This window comes from Solanum lycopersicum, chromosome 5 (assembly GCF_036512215.1).
Source record: "Solanum lycopersicum chromosome 5, SLM_r2.1".
NCBI lineage: Eukaryota > Viridiplantae > Streptophyta > Magnoliopsida > Solanales > Solanaceae > Solanum > Solanum lycopersicum.
The window spans coordinates 27641752-27653500 of record NC_090804.1 but is presented as its reverse complement, the minus strand read 5'-3'; the positions used below and the strand labels follow the sequence as shown (position 1 = coordinate 27653500).

The 11749-nt window shown below is 36.6% G+C and overlaps 1 protein-coding gene across 1 annotated transcript; it reads right to left on the bottom strand.

Annotated features, from left to right (window-relative positions):
* Window positions 1-612: 612 nt before the first annotated feature.
* Window positions 613-7198, bottom strand: LOC138348731 (uncharacterized). Its single transcript, XM_069298305.1, has 6 exons — window positions 7121-7198; window positions 6141-6208; window positions 2492-5600; window positions 2067-2218; window positions 1206-1731; window positions 613-1142 (listed from the first exon to the last, which is right to left on the bottom strand). Exons 3-6 carry the CDS (start codon window positions 5598-5600, stop codon window positions 613-615), a joined length of 4317 nt encoding a protein of 1438 aa, XP_069154406.1. The 5' UTR covers window positions 6141-6208; window positions 7121-7198.
* Window positions 7199-11749: the final 4551 nt, after the last annotated feature.

Genomic DNA, 11749 nt, shown 5'->3' with positions numbered 1-11749 from the left:
ATCAATAATGGATCATCTTTCAACCTAAACTACACTAACTACGACCATTATGATTTCAATAATAACAAGAGACCAATTAATTCCAACCACAAGAAAAACAAACAAACAAAACTATTCAGTACTATTCTATTTCAAATCATTATAACCCATTGAAATAATACTAATACGGTGAGCATACATATCATTTTGATCTACATAAAGGTTAAGAAAATTTCCAATCGTTCTTACCTGAAGATTTCGCTGATCCCCTCACGTTCTGTCTTCACACTGCCCAGGTAGTTTTCTAACCCTTTTATTTTCTGCCTCTCTAAAGTTAATTAAATAAAATAAATAAACTAATCCCACTAACCTAAATCAATTAGTGGGTCAAGTAAAAAGGTGTTAAATGAATTATAGATAAGACCCACTAACTATTAACTATATTAATTCTTTACTAAACTTTTTATCAATTAAGTATTCTTAGTTTCGAATAGTTTAAAAATACCCCTTTAAATTTTCAAAAAGAGTCAGACTAGTCCTAGTTCTCAAAACGACCTAGCGGGTCGTTACATCACCTACCGCTTAAACAAAAGTTCGTCCTCGAACGTAAAAAGAAAAGAGCTAACCTGAACGCTAAAAAAGATTAGGATATTTACTCCTCATGTCTGCCTCTGTCTCCCATGTAGCCTCCTCCACTGGACGATGCTTCCACTGAACCTTTACTGAAGCAATCTCTTTGGACCTTAGCTTCCGAATTTGCCTATCCAATATGGTGATCGGCTCCTCCTCAAAAGTCAAATTCTGATCAAGTAACACTGAATCCCATTGAATCACGTGATCACCACCCTGATGATACTTCTTAAGCATTGAAATATGAAATACAGGATGGACACCTGACAACCCAGGTGGCAAAGCCAACTGATATGCCACCTCACCAATACACTCCACAACCTCGAAGGGACCAATGTACCTTGGACTCAACTTGCCCTTCTTTCCAAATCTCATCACACCCTTCATGGGTGAAACCTTAAGTAAAACCCTCTCTCCAACCATAAACTCCAAATCACGAACCTTCCTATCTGCGTAACTCTTTTGCCTACTCTGAGCCATGAGAAGTCTATCTTGGATCAACTTGACCTTGTCCAAGGACTCCCTCAACAAATCTGTACCCCAGGGTCTAACCTCAAATGCGTCAAACCAACCAATTGGAGATCGACATCTCCTACCATACAAAGCCTCAAATGGTGCCATCTCAATGCTCGAATGATAACTATTATTGTAAGCAAACTCCGCTAATGGCAAGAATTGATCCCAGTGACCACCAAAGTCAATAACACATGCCCGCAACATGTCCTTAAGAACCTGAATAGTCCGCTCAGACTGACCATCAGTCTGAGGGTGGAAAGCTGTACTAAGATCCACCCGAGTACCCAACTCCTTCTGCATAGACCGCCAGAAATGAGATGTAAATTGGGTGCCACGATCTGAAATAATAGATATAGGAACCCCATGCAAACGAACTATCTCTCGAATATAGATTTTGGCTAACTTCTCTGAATTATAGGTCGTCTGAACTGGTACAAAGTGTGCAGACTTAGTCAGTCGATCCACAATGACCCATATAGCATCAAACTTACCCAAAGTACATGGCAATCCTACCACAAAGTCCATAGCAATACGCTCCCACTTCCACTCAGGTATAGGCATCCTCTGTGTCACACCTCCAGGCTTTTGGTGTTCATACTTCACTTGCTGACAATTCAGACACTGGGATACAAAATCTACTATGTCCCTCTTCATACGACACCACCAATAATGTTGCTTCAAGTCACGATACATCTTAGTAGCCCCTGGATGAATAGAGTACCTCGAACTATGAGCCTCCTCCATGATCAATCTAGTCAAATCACCTGTACGAGGAACACATATACGACCCTTAATCCTCAAAACTCCCTCACTATCAAGAATTGCAGCCTTGGCTTCTCCTTTTAACACCTTGTCCCTAATCTTACATAAATCACCATCATCAAACTGTTGAGCCCGAATCTGCTCCAACAAGGATGACCTACCTCCATATAAGCCAACACCTTACCAGATTCTGAAATATCAAGTCTCACAAAGCTATTGGCCAGGGATTGGACATCCCTAGCTAAGGGACGCTCGCCAACCTGTAACATGGCTAGGCTACCCATACTTACCGCCTTCCGACTCAAGGCATCTGCTACAACATTTGCTTTGCCTGGGTGATAAAGAATAGTCATATCGTAGTCTTTGAGCAACTCCAACCATCTCCTCTGCCTCAAATTTAGATCCCTCTGATTGAATATATACTGGAGACTACGATGATCCGTGAACACCTCACAATGCACACCATAAAGATAATGCCTCCAAATCTTTAATGCAAACACCACAGCCGCCAATTCTAAATCATGAATAGGGTAGTTCTTCTCATGAACCTTTAACTGTCTCGAAGCATAAGCTATCACTTTTCCCTTATGCATTAATACACAACCAAGACCAATCCGAGAAGCATCACAATATACGACAAAACCCTCTCCCTCCACGGGTAGGGTCAAAATCGGAGCAGTGGTCAATAAAGTCTTGAGCTTTTGGAAACTAACCTCACATTCGTCAGACCACTGAAAAGTCACCTTCTTCTGTGTCAGTCTAGTTAATGGAGATGCAATGGATGAGAAACCCTCAACAAACCGTCGATAATAACCTGCAAGGCCCAAGAAACTCCGTATCTCAGTAACTGAAGCAGGTCTGACCCAATCTCTAACCGCCTCAATCTTCTTAGGATCCACCATGATACCCTCCTTGGACACTACATGTCCCAAGAATGCTATCGAACTAAGCCAAAACTCACACTTTGAAAACTTTGCATAAAGCTTCTTCTCCTTTAGAATCCCAAGAACAATCCTCAAATGATGCTCGTGTTCCTCCTTACTGCGTGAGTATATCAATATATCATCTATGAAGACAATAACAAAGGAATCTAAATATGGTCTGAACACTCCATTCATCAAGTCCATAAAAGCTGCTGGGGCATTAGTCAATCCGAAAGACATCACCAAAAACTCGTAATGACCATAACGTGTTCGAAAAGCCGTCTTAGGGATATCCTCCGCCCTAACCTTCAGCTGGTGATAGCCAGATCTCAAGTCAATTTTGGAGAAAACTGAAGCACCCTGTAACTGATCAAATAAATCATCAATACGAGGTATCGGATACTTATTTCTAATGGTTACCTTGTTCAACTGTCGATAGTCAATACACATACGCATAGATCCATCTTTTTTCTTCACAAATAACACTGGAGCACCCCAAGGAGATACACTTGGTCTAATAAAACCTTTGCTCAACAAATCCTGCAACTGCTCCTTCAACTCTTTCAATTCAGCCGGTGCCATACGATAAGGAGGAATAGAAATAGGCCGAGTGCCTGGCTCCACATCGATACAAAAATCAATATCACGATCTGGTGGAAGACCTGGCAAATCGGTCGGGAATACCTCTGAAAATTCACTCACCACTGGATTAGACTCAAGCATAGGAGTCTCAATACTAGTATCTCGAATATGGGCCAAGTACGCCAAACATCCTCTCTGTACCAAGTGACGAGCCTTAAGGAATGATATCACACCCTTAGAAGGATGACTAAGAGTACCTCTCCATTCTACTATAGGAATTCCAGGCATCGCTAAAGTGATGGTCTTGGCATGACAATTTAAAATTGTGTGGTAAGAAGATAACCAATCCATACCAAGAATCACATCAAAATCTATCATATCTAAGACCTTTAAATCTGCATGAGTGTCATACCCCATCAAAGTAACAGTACATAAATGATACACCCGATCTACAACTACAGAATCCCCGACAGGAGTAGAAACACGTATCGGCAAATCAAGAGACTCACACAATATATCCAGACTAGGAGCAAAATATGTGGACACATAAGAATAAGTAGAGCCTGGATCAAATAATACAGTAGCTGGTCGATGACAAACCGGAATAATACCTGTGATAACAGCATCTGAGGCTTCAGCCTCTGGCCTACCTGGAAAAGCATAACAGTGAGAATGACCTCCATCAGATTGTGAACCTCCACGACCACCACCTCGACCAGAAGGAGAACCACCTCTACCTGAATGAGAACCACCTCTACCATTTTGTGCACCACCCCTAGCCGGAGGTTGTGCAACCCTGGAAGTCGAAGCCTGAGAACCCTGACATAAGCCACCACGTCTGGTCCTAGGGCAGTCTCTCACAAAGTGTCCCATATCACCACACTCAAAGCAACCCCTACGAGACGCAGGCTGATGAGAGGAACCCGAATGACCAGAATGCCCTCCACGAACTACAGGTCTAGAAGATGAACCCTGCGAAGTATGTACCGAGCTCGAAGAGTTATGCCCAGTGTAACCAGCCTCAGACGCTGGTATAGCAGCATGAATGGGTCTGCTGGACTGAGGGTGATAACCTCTGCCCAAGTAACCCCGACTCCTAGGCAGAGCACCACCATAATCACCTAAATAACGAGTCCTCTTGCCCTCTCGCTGCTCAAATCCCTCACGTCGAATCATCTCCAACTCCTTAGCAGCATCTACCACTTTCTGGAATGGAACACCAGAAGAAGCAACCTGAGAAACTCCTAGACGAATTGGAATAATCAGCCCCTTAACAAACCTCCTCACTCTCTCAGCCTCTGTGGGAAGTATCATCGAAGCATGCCTAGCCAAGGCATGAAATATACCCTCATACTCTGCAACTGACATACCATTTTGCTGCAAACCCTCAAACTCGGCCCTCTTGCGCTCCCTCTCACTGCGTGGAACAAATTTGGATAGAAATACCTGAGTAAACTCAGTCCAGGATAGTGGATGAGATCCAGCTGGCCTACTACTAATATAATCCCTCCACCACTGCTTAGCAGAGTCAGTCATCTGAAACGCTATGTAGTAAACTCCATGAGACTCCACTAATCCAAGATTATGCAACCTCTCATGACAACTAACTATAAACTCATATGCATCCTGAGCTAAGTCACCAGTATAAGTAGGAGGATTCATTAGTCTGAACCTCCCAAACATCTTTTGCTCATCAATAGTCATAGAAGGCCTGTTCACCAAATGTGATGTCATATCTGGAAACTCCATACTATCCAAACGAGGAACTACAGCGGCAGCTGGCTGAGTCCTGGGAGTCTGAGAATCTGGAGCAACTATCGGATCTGGAGTTTTACCTCCAACACGGGTCTGTGAGCCATCAGAAGTGACAGGCAAAGCTCCTGCCTGGGCCATCCCCTTTAGGATTCCTAACATACGAGCCAGGGTATCTTGAAGCACTGGGGGAACAATAGTACTGGTTGGAGCCTGAGCTGGCCCATCCCCCTCGACACGATCTTGCACATCCCCATGAAGAACATCTGCATCAGAAGGTACGGTCCTATCATGACCCTGGGTAGCTATTGGTACTTGACCACCCACAGGTGCTGCAATACGGCCCCTACCCCGACCTCGAGCTCGTCCCCTACCTCTACCTCGGATAGTGTTCCCAGAAGCAGGCGCAGGATTAGGATCCTGACCACCACTTGCCGATGTACGATTCCTCGCCATCTGAGAGAGAATGAGATATCAAGATTAGAATTTCTACAAGGTCAAGTGTGCACGATAATGAATAAAAGAACAAGAATATTTCCTAAATGTCCTATAGCCTCTCGAAGATAGGTATGGACGTCTTCATACCGATCCGCAAGACTCTACTAGACATTGCACTTGTACTCTTTAGACCGATGAACCTAGGGCTCTGATACCAAATTTGTCACGACCCAAAATCACGAGTCGTGATGGCACCTATATTCCCAACCAATAGGTAAGCCAACCAACATATTTTTAACAAACTTAACTAACAAAGAAGTGAAAAGACAACAATTTCCAAATCTCCAACACTGAGTTCTTATAAGTACGAATGCGGAAAACTGAAAAAAAAGTACTACCCAAGAAATGGTGTCATGAGTACAAGAGCTTCTAAAATACGATGCAAGTCTGAAACTAAAAGGCAAATCTAACATAAGAGATATCCTGTCTGAATACTGAATAACATAATAAGTAAAAGATAGAGGGAGGTGTGGGCCACGAAACAGCCAAGCAGCTCACCACAACTCCAAGAACTTCAAGCCAGACTCAATTTGCTCCACGAGATGTGCTCCTACTCGGAATCGAATCTGCACCACAAAGAGTGCAACAAGCGTAGTATGAGTACGAAACCACGTGTACCCAGTATGTCGCATTGACCGACAACGAAGAAGTAGTGACGGGAGTTTATATAAGAAAATAAGTTCTTAAATTATACAAGTATATATATATATATTACACTCACTATTTAAGTTTCATCAATAAAGGAAATCAACATTTAATATTTTCCAAACACCAAACGAAACATATAGTCATCAAGAATGAATGATGGGATGAAATGCAATTCAATATGATGCCATGTAATGATATGTCTCAGAATACCCAGTACTCACTCAACCGTATATACATGATACTCCTCGGAAATACATCGAGAGTTCATGACCCATGGGGGACTCGCGAGGTCCATATACTGACACGGACGATCTCCACGTGTCTGTGCGGACGATCTCAACGCACTATCATAATATCAAACAATTTTCGCACGGACGGTCTCCACGTGCCCAAATTACAATCTTAACATCTCACCATCCCCAGCACGGACGATCTCCACGTGCCCAACTTATACTCAGTCTCATCTCGATGCATGTGCACAATATTGTTTCAATAGAGGGAATGATGATGCATCTCAATCAATCAATATGAATATAATACATAACCACCTCAATTATCTCAACTATACGGGTGAAATAAATAAAACACAATCACACAAGGAATTCAAGTCAATAATATATCAGCTAATGCCCATATGCTTTGGCATTCTCAAATTTCAATCCACATTCTATAATAGTATTTTCCTTTTTATAACACCGGTACTCGTACCAATGCCCGTCACACCATTGATACGAGACCACCATCTTTCCCCCTTACCCCTTTGTCTATTGTCATTTTTAATTTTTAATTAGGAAAACGTCCTTCAACAAGTCTAAAAAGTCTTAACATACCTTGAACGCCGAATACGTGCCACCAATCCTCACGATTTTTCCTTCCCTTTTTGCAAAGTTTCCAAACGTTCCCAATCTACCAATTATGTAATATTCGTAAGCAATCAATCTATAGACATCCATAGAGCTATACCTCTATTCCGAACCCCAAAACCCATTCAACCTAATGATACCAAAAACTAACATCCATAATAACTAATTAAATTCATAAATTTAGTGTCCTCTAGTTTACACCAAGTCTCATATTCCTAAATTTTAAGCCTAGGATTAAATCTCAATTTACCATGATATTTATATAATACAAATAAATAACCAAATTGATTAGCTATATTAACACTACAACAATAAGTAATGACTATAAGAAATTTCGAAAAAAAATTTAACCCACTACTAACAGAACCTGTAACCTTAACCATGACCAAAAGAAAATAACAATAATAATAGAAATAAACAAACAGAAAAATACATAGAATCCCATTTATGTACAAAATCTTATTTTGTGTTTTTCCTATACTCAAAACTCACCCAAATATGTATATATATATAACCAATTTCTTGATCTCAATCTAAAGTTAAATCTTAAATTCTCTAAATACATAATATTAATGTTGTTCACGTAATATAATATACCTATAATTAATTACTTAGTTTACTATTTCAAAACTTATAACATAATGTGATAACTATGAGAAACATTCCAAGATTTATCCAAAATTATGTAAAATAGTTTCTAAACAATGAAATCAATATTAAATTATCATAAATTTTCCATGCCTAAATGTAACCCCCAAGTCAAAATTTATACCCAGATTCTTATTAATTACCACTAGGACTACAGGTTCCAAATCACAACGAAAGCAAAACAATTTTTTTTATCCTACTGACTATATTTCAATTTCCCAACATATTTTTCTATCAACTCGATAAAATGAGAACTTTCAAATAGTAAATAGATCAATAATGGATCATCTTTCAACCTAAACTACACTAACTACGACCATTATGATTTCAATAATAACAAGAGAACAATTAATTCCAACCACAAGAAAAACAAACAAACAAAACTATTCAGTACTATTCTATTTCAAATCTTTATAACCCATTGAAATAATACTAATACGGTGAGCATACATATCATTTTGATCTACATAAAGGTCAAGAAAATTTCCAATCGTTCTTACCTGAAGATTTCGCTGGTTCCCTCACGTTCTGTCTTCACACTGCCCAGGTAGTTTTCTAACCCTTTTATTTTCTGCCTCTCTAAAGTTAATTAAATAAAATAAATAAACTAATCCCACTAACCTAAATCAATTAGTGGGTCAAGTAAAAAGGTGTTGAATGAATTATAGATAAGACCCACTAACTATTAACTATATTAATTCTTTACTAAAATTTTTATCAATTAAGTATTCTTAGTTTCGAATAGCTTAAAAATACCCCTTTAAATTTTCAAAAGGAGTCAGACTAGTCCTAGTTCTCAAAACGACCTAGCGGGTCGTTACAAGTGTATTACTGCAAACATTTGTAATGCATGTATTAGTTATACTTGTATTAGTTATTCATAGGTTATTTCTTATGCATGTTTGTTTTAGTATATTAAAAAGTAGGTATTGTATAAAAGTATTTATTTACAAATGTATCCTTCAAAATTATATGGTGGAAAATAAGTAAAAGTACTTTTGAAGGGTAAGTCAGTCTTTGACCATATTATGCATACATTAAATTCTTTGTATTACTAATGTCATAGATTTCTAGGTATTAGTAATGTACTCCTCAATACATAATAACATTAGTTATAAATAGTCTGGAAAAATGCACCAAACAAGGAATTAGTAATACATATAATTAATGTATGCATTATTTTTGCTAATACACTCTACCAAACGACCTTGAAATGTAATTACCACGCATGATCTATTAGTGTAGACTCAACCTCTAATTTTTTACTTTTAAATGAAGTTGTTAAAAATCGATATGAATATCATATTGGAATAAATGTTTTCTTAGGGTTTGGACATGAGACGTGAAATCATAATTTGATATCAAAATATTATATGGTGTCGTATCGTTAAATCACATTTCTCCATATGTATTTTTATAAGTAAATCTTTTGTGATTAGAAACTTTTAAATAAACATAATTTTATAAAGATTCACTGGTCACTAGAAGTAATAGTTAGTTATCCTTTAATTTAATTCTTTCACATGGTAGAATAATTTCTTCACGTCGAGCATGAGTCCCTTTTTTAAAAAAATTCAAATGATGGTGTATGAATATAAAGTAATAGGTCACGTGTTGCATCAAATAAAATGGAAATCAGGGTTTGAAATATAAATTCATATATTTTTTTTGGAGAAGTTAGTCTCAAATCTCATGTCCAAATATTAAGTTGAAAGTAAGATATCATAGCGTATGTCCAAATAAAGCTTAGAATAAAAATATTGTGTGAGAAAGATAATTTCACCTCTGTTTTGACTACTCAATTAGAATATATATATAGTAGAAATAGGGAATTATGTCTTCCAAGAAGTAAAATTTTGGACATGCGATTTCATATCGCAATCTGAAATCATGAGATGAAATAAACGTTTAGATATGCAGTTTCACGCTGATTCCATAATATGAAATCTCAAATTTTCCAAAAATGACGATTGAGAAATATTCAAATTCAAAAATTGCCCAAGAAGTTAAAATTTTATGAGAACAACCCAAATTTATATCTACTAACCATATATTTCATATGTACATAAAATATATCCATATCATTACTTTTAAAACCATTTATATCTTATACAACAATTATTTTTATCAGCATAAAATTTATTATTACTTTAAATCTATTCCTACTCTACCATTTATATTAACCAAATTCGTTATTTTTTATTGACTTTATTACAAAACAACTTGACCCACAAATGACTCAAAGTAACAATGTTAGTTTATATTCTGGGTCATATAATTGAAAAATGCAAGTTCAATGTGAGAAGAATATTCATGGTATGTAGGATAATTATATTAAATACTAGACAGTACAACAGATATTTATTTCATTTTTAAAAGAAATAAAGTTTGGTCAATAAATGTTCAAATATTTTAGAATAGTTTTGTCATAGTATGTTATGTGATTTTATAACTTTTTGCTAATTTGATAAGATTGTATAAATAAGTGAGAAAATTTTAATAGTTTACAAGTTATAGGATCTTATTATGAGAAAACAAGCAACATAAAATATCAAAACAAAACTTCAACTTTATCTCATATTATCAAATCAGGATTTTATATCGCATGACCAAATGGACCCTGAATATATATAACTTAAATATGCTTATCTGTATAAATCTTTTCAAACGTTTTGTACAAATATTATTAGTGCAAAATTACTAAAATAAATTCACTTCTACTATGTTGGAATATATAATATTAACCATGTGTTAAGAAATAATATTTATTAGAGAATAAATATTTGCTGATTCATTTATGGTGTCTATTTACTTATATAGTAGATGATTTAGTGTGTAGAATTTTAGCTTATACATAGAGGATTAAATTATCAGTTCTTATAAGTATAAAGTTTTTGGTTCGCAATCAAGGATGGATATTGAACATGCCATCGGGTACGATTGTAGCACAAGCTTATATGTAATTTGTCCTGATTATGGAAACAATATAGTTCTAACTTCTTGTGCTAGTACATTTTGTATTTATTGATGGGGACCGAGTACAGATAGTTGTTTTAGAATGACTGGCAAAAACATATTCTCTAAACTATTAAATGTACTTATATTATTAATCTTGATATAACTATTATGATCTGTATATATTAATTATCGTTTTGATTTATTAAAAGGTGAGATTCTGAGATGAGTCAATATGCCTTGTAAGTTGGATAATAATAATATATATTGGTGAAATAATAAATTAGTTGATGGAATCCATGTGTCGTTATAGATATTGATTGATATGCCTTTTTGAGAAAGTTATAAGTTTTGATCGTGTCAAATCTTGCAAGTGGATTTATGAAGCCGACACATGAAATAAGTTAAGTGGTGCTCTAAATGAAATTAATCATTAAGTTAAATTCGTCAGTGATTTAATTTATTGATTAGTATCTGAAATCTTAAATGGAGAATTACATAAGTCTTTAATTGGGAATTACAATATCGAGGAGTGCAATCACGAATTTCTAGTGAAATGATTTGCAATTTATTATGGTAAGAACAATTCAAATTAATAATTTGAAATTATTTCCATAATAGGAAGCCTCGGTAATTAATTTTGTGGTCCCTATAGTGCCCATATTTAACTAGAACTTAGAATCCTATTTCTATATGAAAAGGAAAAATAATATGGGGTTTTCTAGTCTTCTAGAAAGCGAGGTTTTCTAGTCCTTTTTGAATTAGGAAGAAATCTCTATATATATGGATTCTTCTCACCTTGAAAAAAGATGATTAGTTGTCGATTCAATACTTGTCCACCCAAGTATTGAGAGAGTTCGGATGTGACTTGAGATCACTGTAGAAGATCATAGCTATTTTGTAGATTCGCTTGAAAGTTTATCTATCTTGGCGATTCGCTTGAAGGTCTCCGCTCACGCTTCAAGAGGTATTTATCGAATTAAATTTCTGCAT